General features: G+C 38.9%; 2 protein-coding genes and 1 long non-coding RNA gene across 4 annotated transcripts; 2 read left to right on the forward strand and 1 right to left on the reverse strand.

Moving 5' to 3' along the window:
- The first annotated feature begins 1,947 nt into the window (after positions 1-1,947).
- On the forward strand, positions 1,948-3,443 carry LOC116188576. Its single transcript, XM_031518024.1, has one exon. It carries the CDS (start codon positions 2,031-2,033, stop codon positions 2,520-2,522), a length of 492 nt encoding a protein of 163 aa, XP_031373884.1. The 5' UTR covers positions 1,948-2,030; the 3' UTR covers positions 2,523-3,443.
- Positions 3,444-4,440: 997 nt separating this feature from the next.
- Positions 4,441-14,958, reverse strand: LOC116188575 (transcriptional activator DEMETER-like). Of its 2 annotated transcripts, XM_031518023.1 has the most exons (19): positions 13,316-14,956; positions 11,124-12,818; positions 10,519-10,851; positions 10,254-10,344; positions 8,810-10,025; positions 8,495-8,574; positions 8,261-8,345; positions 8,081-8,172; positions 7,941-8,009; positions 7,815-7,851; positions 7,637-7,719; positions 6,878-7,321; positions 6,600-6,636; positions 6,425-6,482; positions 6,093-6,232; positions 5,934-5,999; positions 5,692-5,806; positions 5,541-5,579; positions 4,441-5,018 (listed from the first exon to the last, which is right to left on the reverse strand). In XM_031518023.1, the coding sequence occupies exons 1-19, from the start codon at positions 13,908-13,910 to the stop codon at positions 4,894-4,896; spliced, it is 5,400 nt and encodes a 1,799-aa protein (XP_031373883.1). In that variant the 5' UTR covers positions 13,911-14,956; the 3' UTR covers positions 4,441-4,893. The 2 variants fall into 2 exon arrangements, with proteins under 2 accessions (XP_031373883.1, XP_031373882.1); XM_031518022.1 differs by having other exon boundaries at positions 5,541-5,806; positions 13,316-14,958.
- Positions 14,959-17,223: 2,265 nt separating this feature from the next.
- LOC116187531 lies at positions 17,224-20,807 on the forward strand. The gene is made up of 2 exons (XR_004152086.1): positions 17,224-17,462; positions 19,294-20,807. It is a non-coding gene; the product is annotated as an uncharacterized LOC116187531 (long non-coding RNA).
- Positions 20,808-24,127: the final 3,320 nt, after the last annotated feature.

Here is a 24,127-nt window from a genome sequence, read left to right on the forward strand (position 1 = left end):
TGTTTCTTTAGATATAGAAGAGGTTAAATATTTTTGATGAGTAGAGTGATTTCGCAAACGGGGCGGGTGGAGTGATGAGATCCCCAGCCTAAATATATTTATCCATGAAGGGAAGGAGGGGCTTGTCTTTGCCTAAAAGGGAAGGAGGGGTCCTCCATCGTCCATCCCCTTCCCTTACAGCTGTATCTCATAATCATCTCCTTTGTGCAAAACACCTTCATTACCGAGTAGGCCCAATTCAAATATATACAGAAGGGCCCCGCTTATAGAAGAAGAATCTTAACATCGATGTCTCGACTCCAAAGACCAAAACAATAACTTGGTCTCGATCGAATCCAACGCGAGATTCTTAACAATTCGCTAGGAGAGTGCAAAATTTAGTATATACAAGATGCTTGATATATATTTTCGATTGATCGATTTTGTCATGTCATGCTGTATGACAACATACATACATATAAAAGCAGCTGGAGGTACTACTGATTTATCTCTGGTACATAATCCAGTAGATATAGATATATATATATATATATATATATTAAGGATCAGGATCCTGTGTAATTCTAAGAAGGAATTAAAAGGGATGGAGAGCTAATACCTAGCTAGGGCAAATGATGATGGTGATGATGGAGATGAAGAAGAGATAGGAAGAGAGAGGGAGGGAGATCAAATCAAAAGAGAGAGCACTTTCTTGAGCCATCATTACATAATCTTTGTGTACGCAAAAAAGGGATCGAAAGGGAAAATGCCCTTTTGTCACATCCTGAAATTTGAACCCTAATATTGTCTCTCCATCGTAAGATTTCCTCCTTATTCCGAATCCCAAACCCCCCTCATAGCCTCCCTCAATTTGTGTCCCCTTTCATTTGTGGTCGTTCTCCCCTCATTATGTCACTCACTACCTCTCTATCTTTCTCTTTTTTGCCGACAGGACACACTTCTTTTTTCTTCTTTTTTTTTTTTTTAAGTAAGACCACATGAATTCTCCGACCTTGTTCAAACATCGGCTTGATCTTAATAATGAAGAGTATTCAGTGAATTTTTCGAATCCTAACACAACGAGAAATACTTCGATGATCCTATCCCGTCGTGTTGCGCGTGGAAATACCAATCAATTATTCTAGCAAAAGAATAAGTGTTAAATTAATTCATCAAATAATTACTGTAATTATTCTTAATCGTTGCAATTTTTTTGGCTATCATTAATCATTGCAATTTAATTTGTTTTTATCACCACATCATTATAATGGAATCATCTAAAATTTTTCTCTTGCACGCCATATATTACAGATGAGATGCCTTTTGCAATTAATAACGCAACAAATAATAGAGATTAATGTGTGTACTACGAGAAAAGTTAAAGGATATTGGAAAATTGATGTGCGATACAGTGGAGTGCGCCCCTTACTTAGTAACCAAGAGGTTTCACGTTTGATTATTGTAATGTTTAAATTGCGAGGTCTCAATTTATATCACAAGAATTCAAATGAATTATGTTGTTTGGAATGCAAATGTCACATTGCATTTCAAATCGGACTAAAATCAATGAGATTTAGCAAGAATTCAATTCATTCGGAATTATCAACCTTAATTTAATGTTTTACTTTATTTAAAAATACATTCCAAATGAGATTATTCAATTTGTTTCAGTTAAATTCCTTATTTTTCCAAATAGCATAATTCATTTACAATTCGATTGAATTGAGTCGAGTTGAACTGAAACGAACTGAATTGAAGTAATTTCTTCCGAGATTTGATTCCAAACGAGGTATACCGTCGATATGTAATTACAGTTGGGTTATACTCATGGGCCCCCATGTGAGCTCAATACGAAGTCTCTCTGGGATAAGCCCACTGGCAAGGCCCAGATCCTCTGTCCTGCCCAAGTTCATCGCGTTTTCATCCTTTTTTTTTTTATATAAATTATTATTACATTAATTTTGTGATTTTCTGTTGGAATTTCTCCTTCCTCAAGTCCAGGAAGGACACATAAAAGAAAAAAAGAAAAAGCAGTAGATGAGCAGAGAAGGATGTTGGGGATTAATTCCTCAATATCATCGTTCCGCCCACAAATCCCATCTTTCTTCTTCGTCTTCCGAATCTCAAAACCCAATCTCCCTCTTCTTCAGCCTCGCACTAATCTCCATCCCGTTCGAACCCTGAATTTCAGAATCAGAAGGAACCCCAGACCGACGTTTCTTGGCTTTGCTGGAAATGCCAACAACAATGGCGGCGGGGAAGAGAACCTGAGGAAGGACCCCAAAGGCAATACTGGGTCCAATGGAGCTGGCGATGGGGATTCGAAGAACGGTCGTCGGCCCATATTCAATCTGAAACTCGGGGATCTACTGGACCCGGACCCCGACAACGTTGTCGCCGTGGGGTTGACGTGCGTGCTGACGTGGGCCAGCGTTCAGGTCCTGTCGCAGCTCTTCTTGATCTCTGCGGCCATCCTCGTGGCCGCCCTCAAGTATTCCTTCATTGCTGCTCTCTTGCTTTTCATCCTCATTGCCCTTCTCTGAGCTGAACTGAGCTGCCTATCAATTTTGTATATTGAATGCCAGACAGTTTTAGACTGTACCATTGGAAATTGGAATGATATTGAATGGCAATTTACATTGGAATTGTGATGTGATGTTACTGCACCCAATATCTGCCATCTCCTTCAGCCGTTTTCAGATCGTCCCCACTGTTTCCACGCCTCAAAAAATGACCCCTTCGCGTTGGAACCGGACGACTTCCGATCGAATTCTAGAGTTAATTAGGATGTTGAACTCAGCTTTTAAATGTAGCCTGTTGGCAGAGTGCCAAACTGAACAGACAACATGAGCCTCGCCCACTCTGACGACTCAAAGAAACAAGGAGCAGCATCCGGCCTAGCGGATTCTTTCCAGTCCACGGCTCCAGTACCAAGCCTCCAACCTCTGCTGGAATGAGTGAAATAGGTCGTGGATGATAGTAACACTGAAGTAAACGACTCGTTCCTGAAGCGCAGGCTTGCAGTTGCAGATGTTAATGAAGAAGCAGCAGACCGTGAGCTGCAGCAGCTCGAGTTTGTCTGCCTATTTTCGGAGGGAAAGAGCTGACGAGAGAGAGACCCTGACTGATCGACGTGCTGTGAGGAGAGCATTTTCCATGGGGTGGATGGCCCCTGCCTCGGAAAGGTATTGCCGAATTGTTCACAGTCCAGATCCCAGCTCCGAACACGAGAATCTGATCGGTTCACATCAGCCGAGTAAGAAGCGGGCTAGCAGTTTCTTTGAAACTTGCCGTAGTGTCTTCAGATTCTCCTCATAATAATCTGTCCCAAGGTTCTGCAGATCGATCGCTTGAACTGACGTGTGTGTGTGTGTATCCACATATCTTTGTAATTGTTTATATGTACTGGACCATTGTTTCATCCAATCGGAATAAGATGCTCGGAAACGTTGAGATTTTAGCCATAGATCCAGTCGGTCTCGTCGACATGATAAGCTGTATTTCATATTAGTGGAATTGCATGGTCATTATTAGCTTCCCGGCACATCTGGTATTCGGATATGGATTTGAAAATATGATATGAGCTGCTGGCAACCAAACCGAAATTGAGGAAATGGGCATGTGGCCCATTATTAGGGGCCGTTATTATGGGCCCAGATCCATGGCCCAATAGATGGCGACAAATCGTTCAAATCGACACAATTAGATATGTACTCGGCGCCTTATGGAGGGAACGGAAAGAATCACCTCACGAGAAGAGAGCTACCCGGGAAGGGGAGGGGAAGGGAGAGGAGAAGGCGGGGATGGCGTCGCGCTGAGCGGAGAAGACGACAGAACGGAACCTTCTCGCTTCCCCTGACAGTAATGGCTTCTCCCTTACTCTGCAGAAACTTTTGCGTTGCATTCATTATCAGTGACGATCGTTTGGTTTCACGGGAAAAATGTTGGTTCCTGTTCATCTTGCTTTTTGTTTATAGATGTCGTCACCTTAGTTGTCTCATATAAGCTCGATCAATGGTTTGGAGCATGTCAGAATGTCTTGTACCTGCTGCTTGTTCAACATTTGAGCTAATGTTCGTGAAATTCATCCTGCTTAGATTGTTCTGTATAATTTCGGATGTTTCCTGGCGATAGTTTCGTGATTGATGATGAGTTTTAGGGATCCGTGATAGTGGGAGCAACGAGTAGAAAGAAAGAAACAAGAGAACTCGCTTCAGGACTGCTCCGTCGCAAGAAAAAGGACCTGATCATGGAATGCAGGAAATGTGTTCGTCCTGAGAACTCCAGCCAAAGGGCCTGAGCGAGAGAGGTGAGGGCTTGGGACTTCAATTCACTTTGTGATCTATTTCGTTTGAAGAAGTAGAATAACCTCTAAAATTTCAAGCTTAAGGTTAGACTTCTATAACTGTAGGATGAGATGTCTGATTGGATTTATTGGGTCTCCTAGCACATAATTGAACTGTAGAGCAGCAATTGCAACCTTATCATTTTTTTTTTCTCATGCTAAAATACATGCATGTTGCATCCACAAATTGACAGCTTCTTGAAGAAGAATGGGCTCATCTTTCTTTTCTTTCTGAGCATGAATGAATAAATAACAACAATTTCAGGTTCTGTACATGCTAGACTGCCTCTGCACTTTTGTTATTTGACCTCATCTGTATACCCTGAAAATTTCGATTTCTACCCTGCCACGCAAAGACTTATGGAATTGCTGTCTCCATGTTTGAGGAGGAACCTGAATTCAAACTCGAAAACTTCTGTCTGTCTTGTGGCCCTGTGTTAGAGGAAGAACAATGGAAAACCTGTTAGTCATTTATCTGTTTGCTTGGCTGCATCAGTCAGCAATATCTCTTTTCCCTCTCATTTGGCTCACACATCTGGTTAAACTTGGCCCGGTCGAAGTTCGTTCCGTCATCCCTTTCCATCATTGTTTTCACCTTTTGTCTTGGCCAACTTGCTCGCTGGAAAGTGCAACCTGGCTACCAGCGGTCGAGGAGCCCTTGTTCCCCGTTCAAATCCTCTCACGCAGACAAATCCTGCATATAATTTTCATAGGTTTAGAAGTTGTGATATGCTATTGACTGCATAGTTGTTTAACAAAAATATACACTTTGAACAGAAGAGGTAGAACAAGAAAAAGGAGAGAGTGCATTGGAACCATATTAGTATTTTCGGACTTGAAAAATTCTAGACTAGAAAATTTTGGTGATTATCATGCAAAGGAATCATAGCCTGAAACAAGTTGAATAATATCAATGGGAGAAGAAAAACCAGTCTGTGAGCCAGCAGTAAACCTAATTTTTTAAGTTTACTTTATGCATAGGAAACACCAGAAGTATTTTGGTTCTTCAAGAAGCAGAAGCATGCATACAAAGGCATATTGGCTAATGGATATTACTCATGTGCAGTTTTGCAAAAACAAGGCAAACTATCATAATGTACAATATTTGTCACCTACTACTAGTTATTTTTATCCGTTATTGCCTTCCTCTCAGTCTATATTACTCTTTGAAGGAGAAGCAGGTAATACATTTCAACATCAGGGAGACATTCCATACCTTTCCAAAAGCAGAACTGAATTTCTTCCGTCGTCAAGCCTAGTAAGGAGAAGAAGAAAGTTTCCATACTCCCATGAGTAATCTCCTTTGCTAGACTTGCAGAGATACTTATAACATGTCCATAAGTAGAGACAGCATGATTCTTTTTTACCTCTAAATATTGATGTCACTGATGTTCCAAAGTAGACGGTCCTTCTCCGCAAATTCCATATTGTACTTCTTGGCACGTCAATTGGGTTGACACTGGTATCATGATCCGCAAACATCTGCATCGCAAATTAATTGTTCAGTGGTTCAATATCAGCAAGTTATGCATCTCTTAGACATAATTTTTTCAGGTATATTGTTCAGCTGAAGTGAATGTGAGAAATATACGCTTGCTAGGGTATTTACCTCATTAACCTGGAAGTATGTTCCATTTAGTGGAAAGCTTCCTTTCATAGCTGTTCTGCAAGGTATCTGTATAAAGACAATAAGATTATCAGGGAAGGTGCGTCAGAGGTGAAGGTTTTTCAGTTTGTGTTGAATATCATTAGAATTGTATTTTCTTACCAGCAGTGTCCCTCTGACCGTTTGTGAGTTGGCTTCTCTAATGCTGTTGCATGAGAAGCATGTTTTCTCATTACACAGTTTTCCTGTATCTTGGAATGGGCATCTTTGTTCAGGCGGGTGAACTGAATTGGCTGTTTCACCTGGTGGTTTTTTCATGAAATGTAAAGTTGTTAGGAAGTTTGACAAGTTATACATTTATCTGTTGAAAGAAAAATGATATCCTTTGTCTATGTAGATTTTCATCTCGATATGCAATGTAAGTGAAGGGAAGAGTTGTTGAGTGTTAACTAGTTTGGTCTTACATAACAGGGGCTAACTATATTTACGCTTACCTGGTGTCCATATAGCAAGAAGATAAGGGCTTGGATCGTCTGGTTCCCGCTTTTGCATCTGTGAATTTATAAGTGAACAGTTTATTTCAACTGAGCGTTTGCATTTATGAACCTATAATTGTTTAAGAAGCGGTGTCGCAGCAAAAATATCTTGAATTTAGAGAAGAGTACCCACCCCTTCTAGAAGAGGATGATCATCGGGAAGTTCATACCTGCAAGACAGAAATTGACAATGGATCTTAGAGAAAATTTCAAGAAATTGATGGTTGCAACTGCCCCTTTAGAACCCTCCAGTTGAATTCTTAATTGGGACTGTTGAAATTGTTTATTTCTCTGTACGCAAATACATATATGTTTTTATAATCTTTTGGGTGAAGTGCTGCAGATCTATGAGTTTGTTAACATAAATACCCTCTTTGTTGTATGAAACTTAGCCCCAGAATAGCAACTTACACTTGGTGTTCTGTCCGTAGGCGGCTCACATTCTTCAGTTTGCGTGTTGGGATTGAAGCAACTCCAGGATTCAGAGCAACTAGAGCCTTGGACATATCACCCTCCTGCAGTTCCATGTTATTGTCCTGTATAAAATTCTGCAGATTTTCTGTGAACTCTTCCATGTTGAGTTTGATTGTGGGGATCTCATCGTCATCGTCGTCGTCCTCATACCATCCATCCTCAATATCACTTTCTTGGACAGCACGTTCTTGTTCTGGAGAGGCGGGCTCTTCAATGATAGGCTGAGAGTTAGCACCTTCTGATTTCCCTTCTTTGGCTGAGTAGTTTTCTAGTGGATGCAGCGGCACTGGATTAATGCACGCTGAATTGCTGCTCTCAGCCACAGGAACAGTTGAGCTGACAATACTCTTATCCTCTGGGCCTGGAAGGGCAAGTCTTGCACTAAAGCAAACAGGTTTGACATCAGTATTGCGAACTATGCTTATTTGCTTGAATTAAGCATTTTCTCTTTACGCCCTTGCAGTCTATGTTTTCTTACAAATTGCTTGAGATTGAGATGATTGGTTAAATTCTTTTTAGGTAGAATTATTGAGCTACCTATAAATATGCAAACTCTAGCTTTAGTACTCGACCATTTCTCTTCAATTCATTGCACTTTCTTTCTCTTGAAGAAACGTTGATATCACATGTTTACACACTATTGTCTTGCGAATGATTTTCGCTATAAGCTTATATCAGCCTGAGAAGATTATTAACCTTGCAAAAGCACTTGCAAAGTGTCTGCACTCGCCTCTCATAGGACAGGCATTGCAATTTGGTTTACTCTTAGTGCAGAAAACCTGCAGAGATATCAACCACAAAACAAATTATTCCTCCCTGCTTGTATCTATTTGATAAATGCAAGAACAGAAGCTATAATCAACACCGCAATTACCTTTCCAAATGTAATCAGCTGGTAATGGAGTTCATACCTGTTAGCCAGTAAACCGGATCAGCAAGACATTAGGATTAGTAGGCGACGAAGAATTATTTATCTACTTTGGAAGTGAGAATGACTTACAATGTCCTTTGGTCAAGCTTGCACAATCTTGGCCATAGATATTTCTGAATTGACTCCAGAACCGGGTACCTATATCCAGAAATCAATGATTTTATATGCTACATTAAGACTTCATACCTTTCATAGGGCATTGAACTTACAGTTCAAGGAGGTGCAATTGGAGAGACTCAGGCAGTGGTTGGAGAGGGACCCATCCGAGCCGAACTGCTATGCGTCCGACATTTGTATCAACCTATAAACATGGAAACGTGTAGTACTGTAATACTGCATCTCTCCACAAGGAAGTTTTAGCTACGAAGTAGTTTCTGTGAAAATCTTACTGGAAAGGCAAGATGATGTAGTGTTAAAAGCCTCACGCACTCCACGCTTTTCAGCCCCAACCCTCGTATGCTAAGCAGATAGTCTCTGTGGCATTGATATTTCTAATTTCAGAAGAAGAATACAGCAAGTTTTTATGTTCTTTTCCATGCTTATGAGCAGAGATTCTTTTAAAGAGCAATAGTGTTTTATTTTGTTTTTGGGCAAATCCAAGATTAATATTTCACATAGCTTACTTTGCTTTATCAGGGGGGACATCTCTTAACCACTCAAGATCGATGCTTTCGTGTTCTTCAACGAGTCGATTGAGGAAGTCCTGCAGGGTGGAAAAACCATTAGCCCATTGCCTTGGACAGCATGTTTGGGAGAATTGAGGCAAATTAAGGGGAGGTGGGAATATGCGAGTGAAATATCAAGAAAGCATCGGACTATCATAAAGCCATGCTTTCAGTCTCTTCCTTTAAGTTTTGCATGGACTCCTTAGGTACTCATTGGCAGTTGTGGAGTATCAGAACCTGAGAGCATTGAGGTCTGAATTTAGTGAACACTACCTTAATTCGTTCTGCCAGCATGTTGTTCATCCCTCGTTCTTTGATTGTTTCTGAGATCTCCTTAATGCTTGCTTGCCTCATGGCCTCATAGTCCAAAGAGTCCATCGCATCTCCGCTTCTTTCTCTCCTTGCACCCTTAGCTTGCGCATCTTTCCTTAAGTGATCCCAGTCAATCTTTTTCTCAACCTGAGGCTTTGCTCCCTTCGGTTTTGCCTGTTTGGCATTGGTCTCCTCCTTATACATCTTCGTTGATGAAGAAAACAGATCGTTGGAATTTGGCTCAACCGTTGTATTTTCCAAGATGCTCTGCAAAGTGACACCAGACTGAGATCCTGTTTGTGAACAGCACCGTTGATACAATTGATTCTTGTCGCCTGCAGTGTAGCGGCCCATCATTTGTGTCTGTTCAGAGGTCAGCACCCCTTTCTCATGGACTGTGCTCCTACTTGTACTTTCTGGTGGGTGTTTGCTCTGTTTGGCAGTACCATTTGCTTCTCTATCCCCGCTGAATGTAGATGCTTTTGAGAGCGACCTAGTGCTTTCCTCGCCAAATACATCGTAATTCCTTACTCGGAGTTCTGCAGCCATTTGCAAGTGACAGGGACTGGTTGGAAGGTGGCCCAGATATGTGTTTCGACTGTCAAAAGTGAAAGGGGGAGTATTTGCTGAAGACCCATTTGCATATCTTTTATTGTTTGGTTCCTCGTATCCGCTCTCTGATCCATGATTCTGTGAAGTGCTTCCATTTGCTTGATTATTGAGGTCCTGGAACATGAACCTCTCTCCTGGTAAGGAAGTTCTTGAAGCAGACCGGTGAACTCCTTCGGACTTGTGACTTACACCCAGATCTTCAGATTCGGAGTTCGAACCCGAGTAAGATCTAATTCCACCAGAGCCATCAACTGTTGAGCAGTCGAAAGATCCCTGTGATGATATAACTTCTTCTTCTAAACACTGGGTTTGCAGCTCGAACACGTTTGCACGTTCTGTCCCCGAAATCTCGCCATCCCTCCAACTTTCTCTTGTTGAATGGATTGCCACTGGGCTCCGATTGCATACTAATTGTAAATTTGTGCCCAAGTCAAAGGCACCACTTGTATTCATTGTGAACTCTTCTGGTTCCTCCACTAATATCTTATTTTTTCCCCTGTCGCAAGGTGTGTTCATGCATGTTGACTTAAGAGGGAAACGTGCTGCTAGAGATATGAACGCAGAGCTGCAAAATCGGAATAAGGTCAGAGATTTGTTATTTGTGCTGAGTGGGAAAACTGCTGCTTCATTTTGGATGGTTGGGGTAAAGAAACACAATTTTTTCCTAGGTCGAAGGGTTGAGTAGAGAGCTATTACTTGTTTCCAGGAAAATAAAATAAGAAAGTTGGGAAACTTTTCAATAACCAAATGAGCTCTTAGGTTCAGTGCTGTCTTAAGGGAATATGTGATTTACCTGGAGAGATGGTCTGACACATTCTGAGTCAGGAAAACTCCAATCACCGAGTCAACAACAGATCCTTTCCATCGGGAGAAACGTCTGTCTCCTGAAGATGGTATCATTTCTTGATTATTAGAAGCTCAAAAAAACGGATACTTCACTTAGAAGCTTCTGAAAGTACCATCAGCTTTTTGTTTCTCTTTTACAGGAGATAACTAGACATAAGGATATTTGCCTTCACACCTCTTCAAAAGCAAATGAGATAATGTGTGCAATTTACCTTGAACAAGATGCATTCTTGCAATAAATGAATTAGCTCGTCCCCGGAACACTTCTCGCTCATTCTCCCACCATTTCTCCTTTTCCTGATTATTTTCTTCCAGCCCTTGACTTTTTTCCTTGCCCATTAAAAGATTCCATATCCTGTTTGTTTCTGGGTCAAGGTCCACTTTGGGCCTTGGTTTGCGTTTCTTCCCTTCAAAAGGAACGATAGTGCCATCTCCTCTATATGGGACAATTGCACCCTCTTCTCCTCCAAGATGAAGATTACTTAGTCGGTGGATGATCTCGTCAATCGTAGTGAGGCCTGTCTCTTTCATTGCAGTCGTGGATCCTGAAAATTGAAGAAAGGTTGCAGCTTTCATAAAAAAGAAAGGCACTTCTCAATATTAACAGAAAGAGACGCACACGTCTTCTACAGGAGTTTTCACTTCCCAAAAGAATTGGCACCTCTGATTGACTTTTTTCTTTTCCGGTCCCAAAAAACCATGAATGTTCCACAACAAGGAGTTATTGCAAAATTTCCTTTTCACATAATATGATTGCTTTAAAATGATAGACTACTAAGATTTTTATGTTAGAAATTTATTGATAGCATCACATTACCTCTTCTTTCAGCAGGAGATCGTGGTGCATTCCTTTTGGATTTAATTGTTTTCAATTTAGTTTGTACTGGACTCATCATTGCTGAAATACTTGTGTTGTTCTGCTTGTTTCCAGGTATATCTGGCGCTGATCGTATTAGTTGTCGATGAGGATGATTCTCGACTACTATCGAGCCTCCTCGATTCATCTGACTCAGGATGCCACTTTCTTCCCTCCTTATTGAATGAACCTGCTGCTCAAACAAAGCTTGTTGCTGGCGCAAAGCCACAGACTGAAGATAACCATTTCTCAAAAGTTGGTTAAACTCATCAGCAGCATAAGATCTCGAAATCTCATGATTCCTTTGTGCTGTCAATGTTGTGCTCGTAATGTCACTGTGCGGGCCTCTCATGTGGTTCTGTCTCGAATCTTCAACTATTGGCGACACACGAGATATTCTCTCGGCATTCGTCTTCCTTTGGGCCTCAGAAAGGGTTGAAACAATGTGCTGCCACATGGCTACCGTACTGATGGACTGAGGTGTTTGCCCATTTAGAAGACCCCGGTCCCTTGTCACATTCGAGGCTGCTTGAGAGAACCTGTTTAGGAAAACTTGCCTCGAGTTTGTGAGGTTCTGGATATTGGATTTTGGGTGAAACATAGACTGTCTTACTCCTGTTTTATTGATATGCTGCTGTGTCGGTGAGATCTGCTCGAGGAAACTATTGGAGCAACCTACACCTACTCCAAGGGCCCTTTCCGAATGTGCCGAGGCGAATGTTACATCTCCTCCAAGTTGTCTGTGATTTGTTGCAGTTCGTTGTTGAATAGCTGCCTGCAGTTGAGGGAAAGGGAAAGATGGAGCAGAGCTGCGGCCAGTGGAGGCGGAAGCAATACCGTGCATGCTTCCTTGTCGATATTGTGTGGGCAACCTATTCTGTTGAGCAACCTCTAGAACTGATGTTCCAGTCGTACCAAGCAAAAAGTTGGCCCTTGTGGACGGTTCTGTTGTTTGAGTTCTCAAAACTAAGTTGACTGCCTCTGCTGTATCAGCTTGCTTCGTCCTCTGTTCTCGCCCAGCCACTGTTCTTGCCTCTGCTACTGCCTCCTCCAAGTCGAAGTTCAAAGCCCTTCTCGCTGATTTCATGAAATTGCCTTGTTTAGCTGGTCCTGTTTCCCTCGCATCTTCTGCCTGTGGAGCCACCGGTGTTCCGTTCAAGCCCTTCTTCCGGACGTACTTCCTCTTCCCTGACGGGTTCCCGGACGCGCTATTAGGCTTCTCAGGAGTCTGAGAAGTTTTGGCCCTCTTGGCCTTCCCTTCTCTGATGACCTTTGGCCTGTGCTTCTTCCTCTTGGGTGTTCTCTGCTGTGGCGTCCTGTTCAAATCAATCCCTTCGTCGGTTCCATTCTGGGTCCCCTCCTTTTGCTTGAAAGAGTCAACAATGTTCTGTAACAACTCATCACTATTGGGGTTGGCAGCTTCGATCCCTGTGAAAGACACCGACTTCTCTATTCCATTTCTCTTTTCCTGATTAACGCTCTCGTCCGCCAAGAAATTAAGTACGGGAAGCTGGGGGTTTCCTGAGCGAGCCTGATCTGGTGTTATTGGTGCAAGTTGAATTGGGTTTGCAATCCCTGATGCATGATTGCTTTCAACTTCTCTTCTTGGCGTCGAGTTGAGATCGTACATCGCTTGAGAAGATGTGGGGGTCGCATCTGCAGGAAGAGAACGAATGATTCCGACAGTCATCAGCAGGTCACTGAGCAGGAGGACATTGAACCCGGAGACTCAGAAATACAAAGCAAACAAATTACTTTCCCAAGAGGTATGTTGGAAAACTGGTTCTCCCAACAAAAAGTAACATTTCTGAGAAATTTTTTGGTTGATTGGAAGGACAATCTGTCAGAAGGAAGACAGCAAAGTCTTCAGAGGTACCCCTCTGATTGAGATTGACGGAGTTATAGGAAACTGACTGAGGAAAGTGTCAGGTTTGATATATCCAGTTCATTGTGATAAGCAGACTTCATAAAATCGATATGATCTTCATCTCAAATGTACGACTTATATCATATAAGTTGCGAGTCTATATAGAATTGTCTATCAGGTTTACTACAATCCACTGTCTCAGTAGCAGAGCTCAAAATGGAAATGCATATATGATATTAAGTTGTGGTACTTTGGAAGTGAATGGGGTGAAATTTTGAACACTTACATTGGCAATCTGTGGTCAGTTGATCCTTGCTGAATGTATTCTCGGTGGCAGGCAGTATGCTCCCCGCGTTGAGGTTGCTCCAGCCACTGGGGACTGCCGGGAAATTGAGGTCTAAAGCTTCATTTTCCACCCCAAAGCTTCTGGTCAGGCTCTCTTCCACTGATGGAATAAAAGCCGCGTCCCCAGAAGCCAAGATATCTGATAATGAACCAGAGCCAAAAGCTGGACTACCGATGCTCAGAGCTTGGGTATAGGGCCCAACAGTTTGATTGGTCGTCTGGTTTCTCTCAACGTAATCGAAATCGAGCCCAAAGAATTCTTCAGTCTGGGGTGGTTTCTGGCACTGGTTAGAGACCTGCACTGGATTGGTGCTGCAATTTGGAATCTCATGGAGGTAACCATTGGAAGGGAGAGCAAACTCCGGCCAATTTGGCTTGCCCAGCGGGCTTTCGGTCTGATGGATGGGGGTGGCATGAGATCTCGGCGGGGCAGGCTTGGCAGGAGTCACAGGCAACCAATAGGCACCTCCGATATGGACTTCAGTCGAATCTTGTGGAATTGAGAACCCATCTTCGAAGTCCCACAGAGAATTCATACACACACTCCTAAAAGTCTAATCCTTCCCCACTCGCTACTAGTTACGACCCCGGTGAGTTCTGATCGGGGTCAAATAGGGGGGCGGGGAGCCCCAGGAAGCCCGGCGGGATCTCGGAAAAGAACCCTATTCAATGCCGGAAACCCTCTTGTCGGAATTCACCCCCATTTGCCAAAAACCTCTCAAAAATCCCAAATTTCACACCTCTCCGAGCCTTAACAGCCAACAGAAATAAGCATTGGAATCCAAAGTTGTAAAATTCACACAACCCAGGTGGGAAAGACAGCATCAGAAAGCCCTCTCTCTCTCAGCCCTTCCAGTCCCACTACCAAATAAATGCATACAAATTATCACCTGTACCAGATATCTGCCAACAACTGAGAATCCAGCTAGAGGAAAAATAATTTAAAGTCGGGGAGATTGGGGGAAATTATTTGAGCTATTGTTTCCAAAACTATGAGCAGCAAATTGGGGAAGCACAATTAAAACATGTGGGGGAAGGGAGATAAGATTCCACAAATCAGGTGAAATTAATTCACTGTAAATGGGACAAAGATTATATGGAGAGGAAGGGAGGTAAGAAAGCAAGAACAAATCTCCCAAAGGGAATCAAATCTCCCAGGGGGAGTTAAGAGGATGGATTAAATTCTGGGGTTGAGGGAAGGAATGCAAGCAAACAAGGAATTAACAACTTCTCTCTCTTCTCTCAGGGCTGGTTTTTCTTTCTGGTCAAAATATGGAGTGAATTAAGGAGCAAAATGGGAAGAATTAGGTGAAGTCAAGTAATTGTGTGAAGCTTAGCTCACCGATCTGGCAGCTCAGGCAATTGAATCAATGCCGGAGAAACCCACCCCACCAAAAGAACAAAAAAAAAAAAAAAGGCACCCAGTCACCCTCCTTCCCAGCTTCTCTTCCCTTGCTTGCCTTCCTTCACAGCCAGAACAGGACACAACACAACACAACACAAACACGCAGAGAGCAAGAGAGAGAGAGAGAGAGAGAGAGAAACAAGAGAGAGAAAGAAACAGAAAACAAAGGAAAGAGAGAAAAGGAAGAAAGAGAAGAAGCAAAAAAACCAAATAGATGCATTTCTTTAATTCTCATTTTCATTTTTCATTTTTCTTATTTTTATGTATATGGAATGGAAGACCCTGTTTGGGCACTCACAATTTCGTTTTTGGGCCCTTTCCTTGTTATTTTTAATTTTACTGGAAGCTATACCTATACACCTACTAGTTCTTCACTTGCAAACCAAAAACCCCAGGAAAAAGAAAACATTTTTCCTCTTTTCCTTTTTTATTTTTATTTTAAAATTTTTAACCTTCTGTCTGTGGTTGTTGCTGCTTATTTGCCACAGCTATAGGAGAGGTGAGATTTGCCCCCGGCGGCCTAAAATTACCACATCAACCTTCCCCATTCTTTTTCCTTCCTCAATTCCTACGCGATAGGAAAACTTGGAAACAATTGGACTGCGTTTTTTAGCAGAAAAAAGGGTTTATGATAAACAAGTTCTTTGCATGATATGTAAAATGCTAAAATCAACCGGTCTTATCATGGGCAATGGGTGGAAACATAATAATACTTAAAAATACAAACCTATAAAATTGCAATATTTGAATTATTATGATAGAATTCCGTGCTTATGATATTATTTTTTTGCATTTCAAATTTACCCGCGAATTGTGTGTTTAAGATGTCGAATACATCTCTCGTCTGAACATGGATTTTTTCTTCTTCTTTTTTTTTCCTCTGAGATGGTGACACATGGGAAAGATATTAGTTGGCTATTATTTAGCTTCAAATAAGGTGGGGGCATGAAGGTAATTTGACAGCGAATTGGTACAACCTCTACTTCAATGAGGTGCTTTAATAGCTTGAGATGTATGGAAGATGTTATTATTGTACATAAGAAGTAACATCTCATGCCCTCCTCTGTCTTTTAAAGCAAACGGAGATTAGCCCTCTCTTCTTTCAATTGGTATAAAAACTCGAACCCAAATAAAATTTATTTCAAAAAAAAAAAAGAAAATTAAAACGTACAATGTACAACAACTGGGAGTTTTGTTTTGTTCTATTTTATTTTCAATTCCTGAATTTAAAAAATAACGAGAGTAGCAGGGGCGGAACAGTAATTTCGGCCGTGTGAAGAACGAGGTACTCATGAAACGCGTGATCTGGTCGTCGTCTTTGCTCTGTCCTAAGCGCACCCGATTCGGCCAAACGGAACTCAACCCACTTTCTTTATTACCTTCGAATAAAGCCTACAGCTAAAGGAGAAGAGAGTGCTACAAGATTTATCAAATTTATTTATAATAAAACTAAAATAAATAGAATATTATATATAAGAAAAAGATAAAAGGAAAAAAGTTAAGAGAAGTGGGGACGGATGCCTGTGATGGAAGCTTTTCATGATTTTCATGCAAAGAATTTTACGTATCATTTGCATGAATTCCGCATGAATTCTATCTTCTTCATAAACTGATATACTACTATTACTTCTTCTTACTATGTCACGTTTTTACTTATAATCAAGTAAGATGCGCGAGGCTAGTCTCTCTTTTAATGATAATAATTTTTTCCATTTGTTTGATGGAAAGATTTACTAGTTCTGCGAAGATATTATGTCGTATTTACTGATTAGTCTCTTTGACTAAGCAAAGTCAATATTTGGTTGACTAGTAAGGATTTATGAACATATTTATACAGAGGAGATTGTAATATGACACTGTAACTCTTTTAAAATTAAAGAATACTTACCCATTCTATGATTGGTAACAATATATATTCATCGGGTGAACTCTTATGAATTATGTAGTAGAGTTACGTGCTAGCGCAGCACTACCTATCACGGGTTGATCCTGACTAACTTCATAATAGCGTGCCGGATACAATATAACCATTAATGTTGATTACGTTTCTGCAACCGTCTGGAGAAGATGAGTAACTCTTGCATGGTCGAAGTGCTGGATCTCGTGATCGTCCACCGGTTACATTGTAACTTATGCCAACTAATTTGTAAAATGTTAAAGGAGGGATTGACGCAATGCTTAATTTCATGCCATGCAACGGTTACTATGAATAATTGATGCCAACAACTCATAACGTGTTAAGGAAAGAGTGATTTTTGCATGCATGCACGGCTTAATTTCGTGCATAGGTTAACGGAAAGAGTGATCTTCAACGTGTTAAAGGAAAGCCGACTGACGTTTGCATACATCCGATGCTTAATTTCACACCATACATACTACATTTATTCTGAAGCTGATTTGTTACATATGTTAGAGAAAAAACTAACGTTTGCATGCATGCAATGCGTCATTTCCCTCCCCTCCCCTGTTTTCTCCCTTTTCCCTCCTATCCAAAAAAGCTCTATCGGTCTATATATTCTCATTGTATCTTATAGAGAAAGTGCGTGAGAGTATTTCACTAATAGTTATGGAGCTCCTCTTGTGCTCCACAACATCGAACTTGCTCAACAAAAAAAGAACCGGCAGAGCTTCATTTATCCGTGGAAAACGACTAGCATAAAGCTAACTCGAACCACGTATATGAGTGAGCAAACTTCTCTCTTTCCTATTTGTCGTTTTAATCTTTTTGGTAGAGTTTTTGAGATTCTGATCCCTATTGATCGTAACAATGAGCATACTACAAAATTTTTCATAAATTCTCACATTTTTTTTCCTGTTATATAAGAGTTATGAGTTTAGTATAATGAAATTGAAAGTTAAATAATCGGGTACAAATAATCTTATTTACGTGAATCGAATCGGGAACTATAATTACTAGGCAAAAAAGGCCTACCGCGGTACATTCACTTTTTCTAAATGCCCACAAATTACCATGTAACCACTAACCATTGCTCCATGTTCTAGTTATATAAGGAGAGGGAGAAGAGTAATATCTCTAAGAGGGCGATTAACTTCATATGACCTACAAGCATTATAAAGCGACCGACTATTATCAAATGATATAATTACCAAATTTCACTGTTGTTGACGCAATACAACTATACATTTAGTACTAAATGTTATGGCAATATTTTAACATTAGCTGTTAGTCTGTTTCTCTAACACATATATAATAAGAGAAAATTTTAAATGATCCCTTCTCAGCGCAACATCATAATAATAATAATAATAATAATATAAAAAAATTTCAACTAAGCTAATTCGTGGGGCAAAATCAACATGGTTAGCGGGCCACATACCATTTCATAAATTCATAGTGCTTTAAGGGGAAAGAACCAGAGTGACCACATATCAACCTAATTAACTTTGTTGAATTCCCACTGATTTCATACAAGAAATTTAGCAAAAACTCATCTTCTCGATCTCATCTAAACCCATTATTAGTGGTCGTCGTCGTTGCCGAATTTCTACAAATTAGAACCTTAAGGGAAATTAGTCAAAATGGAAAAAGTACACATTATGTTCTTGTTTTTCATGTGAAAAGTATACTATATATATATATACATATAAATATATATGCGGTTTCTCGCGAAAATCTCTGGCTAAATTCACGGCAAACTGTTCGTACATGTGTCGATGACCAGCTTTTTGACGCAATTCTCATACGGCAGGGAACAAAGAAAAAGAAAAAAGAAATAGTCGTAATCCGATAGAAAGAAACAACATGCGCATGCCAATTTGTTCCATCATAGATCAATTTGCGATGACCATACTCCAATCCCATCATTATGACTAACATTATACCGCGCAAACCCTACCCCGCAAGACAATCCAAATTAGAAGCCTAATTAATTACAATTTGCCCCTTTAACTGATGAATTTAAGGGAATATATACCAACTAATTGTGTGGGAGATGTAAGCCCATCTATAAGTTTAATTTTCATTATTTATCGTTCAAGAAACACTGAAACAGTTGTGATTTTGGATTAGCACTTACATATTAATAAGGTCATCCGACCCATCCAATGGTTCCTGAACTAATTATGGGGTCATATAGCACTTAATTGTCCGATCAATGCAAATATAAACGTCAATAAGCCGTGAAAGGTCTAACAATTTTGGAACGCTGGGTTTCTGCAACTATATTTTCATCTGATCAACATAAGTAATAATCAGATTAATTAATTCAGGACACGTCCCTGTGGAAAAAATCGGGGACCATCTTTCGACCCAGGTTTGGTGAAATTGGACCAATTAAATCAGTGTACTATATTCTGGCCCCACGAAGAAAGAGATGAATAATCTATTAACTGTACCAGAATACCCTCTATAGCTTGTATATATACATACATATATATACACATTTACATATGTATATGTGTCGGTATTACTTTGCTTTAACTTGTCAGAAAATTTTTTGAATTAATTTTGGTAAATAGAACGCTTATAAAGTGAGAAATGACTAATCTTGCAGGCACTGATAATTTTCCGTGAAAGAGCGATTGGTAAAATAGAGTTATATATGTGCCCTTTGAATTGAGTTTCATGATTTGTAATGGTACATACGTACCCAACATGCAACAATGATTCGTCCCTGTCAATTGATTAATCATGCAAGTAAAAAGACTGAATTTATGTATCTTATATCTATCCTTCAAGCTGCAAATTGACCGTGGACAAGCCACGTAAGCAATATTCGTCTGACAGTGCAAGTATCTTTAGTGTGTGTGTATATATATATATATATATGAAAAGGTGTCTCACGTGAACTTGAGGATCTTATTCTTATCTGATAAGTTTTTGTAGGTCAATAAGCAGCAATGTTGCTAATTTATTTGTATTTTGAATTAAAATAGTAACGTTGCCAATTCGTGCAAATCAGTTTGCTTTCTTGAAAATCGGAGAGTCGATATCACAAGAGATGTTTTGAGACATCGCATAGTCCGCAACATATAAACTCCTATGAATAATCTTTTCCAAGATACGAGTCATTAGTTTCAATTAAAATGGACTAATTTTCACTATATATATAAATATTTTGAGAACGTACGGATATGATATATTATCTGTGTACAAAAATATCTTAGATGGACGTTAATCGTAATGATGTGATTGGAAAGGTCAACTATAATACTTTTTTTATTATACACCATTTATTGCCTACTACTTATGTCCTAATTATAAGTTTAATTCATTTAGGAATAATTATTAAATAAAACCAAAACGATTGATATATTTTCTTTTTAAGGTCAAAAAATATTTATTTTTGTGAAAATAAGACCGTAACATTTGTTAAAATTTTCGGATAAGGTGTTATTGAAGAATTTCCTTTCTAACTTGCATGTAGTTAGCTAACAAATACAAGTGTATGGAATGCAATTACTACTGTACCGGAAATAATTAAAAAACACAAAAAGCTTCTTTATCTATATTATATTTAATTAACTTTATCAAGTGTTTGGGTGATTCACTTGCTTTAGCAAAAGCAATAATCCTAGGAAACATGACGCACATATTTATTTTTAAAAAATAATACACACTGCTTCGTGGTAATAAAAAAAAGTAAGATCCCACTTTTTAGTAATCAGTTAAGTATTTCTGATACGTACACTTGTTGGAAAATAATATTTCACATACCAAAATCCAAAATCCAAAATTCTTTTTTTTTTTTGTCAACTTGCAATGAAAACTGAAAAGGCTACAAAAGGTGGGGCCTAGGGTACTCTCAATTTCATCGCCCTAGGTGCCCTAATTAAGATGCGAGGTGGATTTTCCCATTAAAAAAAAATTATCCCAAACTTCAATTAAATATATAATTATTTTTCTCTGTCAGATAATTTTAAAAATTAAAATTAACGGACAACGGTATCGAATGAGCTATTTTGAATTTCTTGTACTAGACAATATATAGATCGTACTAAGTTGCTTACGTACATATACAAATACATATACATTCTAAAATGATCTTTTGATGCAAAAAAAAAAAAATGTCGCATGCATATGGAATTAATAAGGTTAATTCTGTCTAATTAATTGATTGGGTAAGAAAATTATTCTTGTGAAAAGTATTGATTGGACATATTGAATTTTTCTTCCCCTCGTATTATAAAAGTCAAATCTTCGACGGCATGTGAGTTTGCACATAAGACTGGTCAGTATGGGCGGAAATTTCCAGCAAAAGGGACGACTCCCTTCGGCTGCTAATAATGAGTCAAAGTCAATAAGGAGAAGTTTCGTCTTCCTCTGTTTTACCTTTTACCTCTATGATACGTAATTTAATTTTTCTCCTTTTCAGTTATTTTCACATTTTTTGCTAATTATTAATTATTCTCCTGGATTAGGATTATTGAAAATAAATCCTTGCAACATGGCCAGGAAAAGTAATTACCAACATTCAACTTTAATGTTATGAATCCATGTGACATCATAAGAGTGATTTAGGTCTTGCTATATGGTCTATAAATATTTTTCCACTTCTATACCGTTTTCTTTCGGGATGATATCAATTTTGGCAAAGATGGATTTCATGAGTCAGTGACTCACTGGAGTGTAACTTTAGATGTTGAAATCTATAAACGATAGTCTCAAATCAAAGAGCAATTAAGTATGTGGATTTATAATTAATCAAGATATATGGGGTTGATTCAAATGATTCAGTACTTATTCCCGTTAAACAAGGTCTTTGATTCGAGTATTGTGAATGAAGAAAATCCATGATGGGGAGTTTTACCCCTTAGTGGCCGACCCGGCTCAAATTGAAATAATCGAGATCCAATTGCTTCCGAATATCAAGGTACACACTAAAAAAAAAAAGATATATGAACCACTAACAATGATGCATTTGATTTATCTAGCTCAGGCTATGGGCAAGGTTGTCCAGCTCTAGCTCAAGAATCACGTTAAATGAACCAAGCAGTCGATATACTTCTTTCTTGTCGAAATTCTACGAATGTACTGTTTCAATAGCCATAAATAGTTTATTCAATGATGAGTGGTGTACTCATAATCTTTTAAAAGAGAGCAGCCAATCAATCTTGTTCTTATTATTGTCATTCTATAGTTGCTTGAAAAATATACGATTACGTACTTTATCGCTTATATAAAAGTGGAATTAAGTACAGTAAATTTTGTCCAAGTTAAATTGGCTAGAATTTCTTAATTTATTGAAATTTGAACGTGAGATAAATTTGCTAGAATTTCTCGCTTTTAATGAAATTAGAATGCGAGATCCTTTTTTATGTGGCGTCTTTTCTGATGTTGATTGTATAGTTCAATTTCCGAATATTCATACTCAAATAAGAAAAGCAGCCTTACTACTTTCAAACTTAGTCCCTTTCCATGACTCTCTAATCGACAAAGTATCTCTCAGTATAATATCCCAAAACTATATTTCGAAATTTAAAAAGAAATCCAAAAGAGACAAATAATAACGTTTTTAATTATTAGGTTGATCGAGTTCGTTTTGATCAGAAATTTCGACATTCAAAGCGATGGACCCACGAACCTACCTTTCTTAGCACCATCACTTTCCCACCATGGCAGAGGGGATAATGGCATTACTCCTAATTCACCTCTCATAAAAGGACAAATTATAACTTTACGTATAATAAAAAATTATTAGATGAATTCAGATCAATGAAATGAAATTGATGATGGAAAAGTGAACATATCGTTCCCAATTATTATCGTACTATGATTGGCCGAATCTATACAGAACTGAAACCGTTAATGACAAGATAGGTTCCAAACTCCGATACAAGGGGCTGCTGCTGACATCACCGGCTCTAAGTGATTGACATCTCAGCCACTCTTCCAGAAGCAACGTGACGTAGCAGTGGAGCCCACAGAAACAATCTTTCTTGAAGTTGTCGCTCTTAATTTCACTGCATTAGCAATTTCCCACACCCTCCAAGTCCATACCATACACATATACAACTCAGAAAATGTGTTTCTGGAGAAAAAAAAACTCATAAAGAAAATACAATTCAGAAAAATTATTTCCATTAAATGGTCACCCCAATATGGCTCGTGCTTGACAAATAAGCAAAAAGATGTTATAATAACAAATTCATAAAACTACCAATTAGCCAGACTTTCCTTGATTCGAATTCACCGAACACACGCTGCCAATATAGGTTTTCTCTGGCAATATCTAACAAAGTGGTAATGAAATGAAATCAGATTCTCATTGAAGGGGCATTGTTTTTCTATTAAGAAAAAAATTTATTTGCTAGTTGTGTTTGGTCATAATTCGTTTCTCTTTTTGATATCCGAAAAGATTTCGGTTTGTCTTGGAGCCACCTAAACATTAACTGCAAATATACATAATGTACATTCTCTCTTTGAAATTATATATCAAGATTGATATAATCTTCACACATAAAAGAAGTTAAATCAAATAGAATCTCTCTAAAAAGGAATTTCATTAATTTGTTGTAGCATGAGAGCCAATTCAAATTGCACAATATGAAAACTTAGGTACATTAATGTCGGTGTTTATACTTAATCGATCTTGATACAACCGATAATCTAATCTCTGTTTTTTTTTCCTGGGAAACAATGTCATTCTCATCTTTTTGGATTTTGCCGGCCGGCTACGCACTAAGTAGATCGTGAGATTAAGGAGAGGACAGAAAATTACGGCAAAATATTAACGATGACAATCAATAATAGTTATAACACATCCATTGAATAAATGTGAATAATATATATTAACTTGATAAATATGGAGAAGTGACTAGTACCAATTTCAATTTCTTCATACTAAACAAACCTAGATAAACATAGGGGAGAAAAAAACCCATTACAATGACGAGGAAATTTTATAATAATTTCGTGAAACTGTAAGAACATTTAAAGTGATTCGAGGGTTACTATTAGAATAAGTTATACAACATAATCAGAAAATTAATTTTAAAGATAAAAGTCGGAATACATATATATACCCATAAAATGTGAAGCGATCAAGACAACATAATTTATTTATTTACTTTCTTCATTTTGAGAATAGGATTTGATAACAATATCTAACCGTCCAAGCATGTGCCTAGCAACTAACAGTTATGGTACGAAGAAATTGGGGCAAAACGTTGAAGAACACAGCACAAGCCATACTCAGTATATCTATTAACATATATACTACTCTGATTATATGTCGAAATCATGTTGAATTTGCTTGGTCTAGATTAGCATATGCATCTCTCCGTGTTGCATTCGAGTCTTGTCACAACAGAAATTATTGATATTCCAAGACATTGCTTCGATTACATATATATGTGTCTGTGTGTGCGTGCGAGCACAAAAAGTGA

The sequence above is a fragment of the Punica granatum genome, chromosome 8 (genome assembly GCF_007655135.1).
Source record: "Punica granatum isolate Tunisia-2019 chromosome 8, ASM765513v2, whole genome shotgun sequence".
NCBI classification, from domain to species: Eukaryota; Viridiplantae; Streptophyta; class Magnoliopsida; order Myrtales; family Lythraceae; genus Punica; species Punica granatum.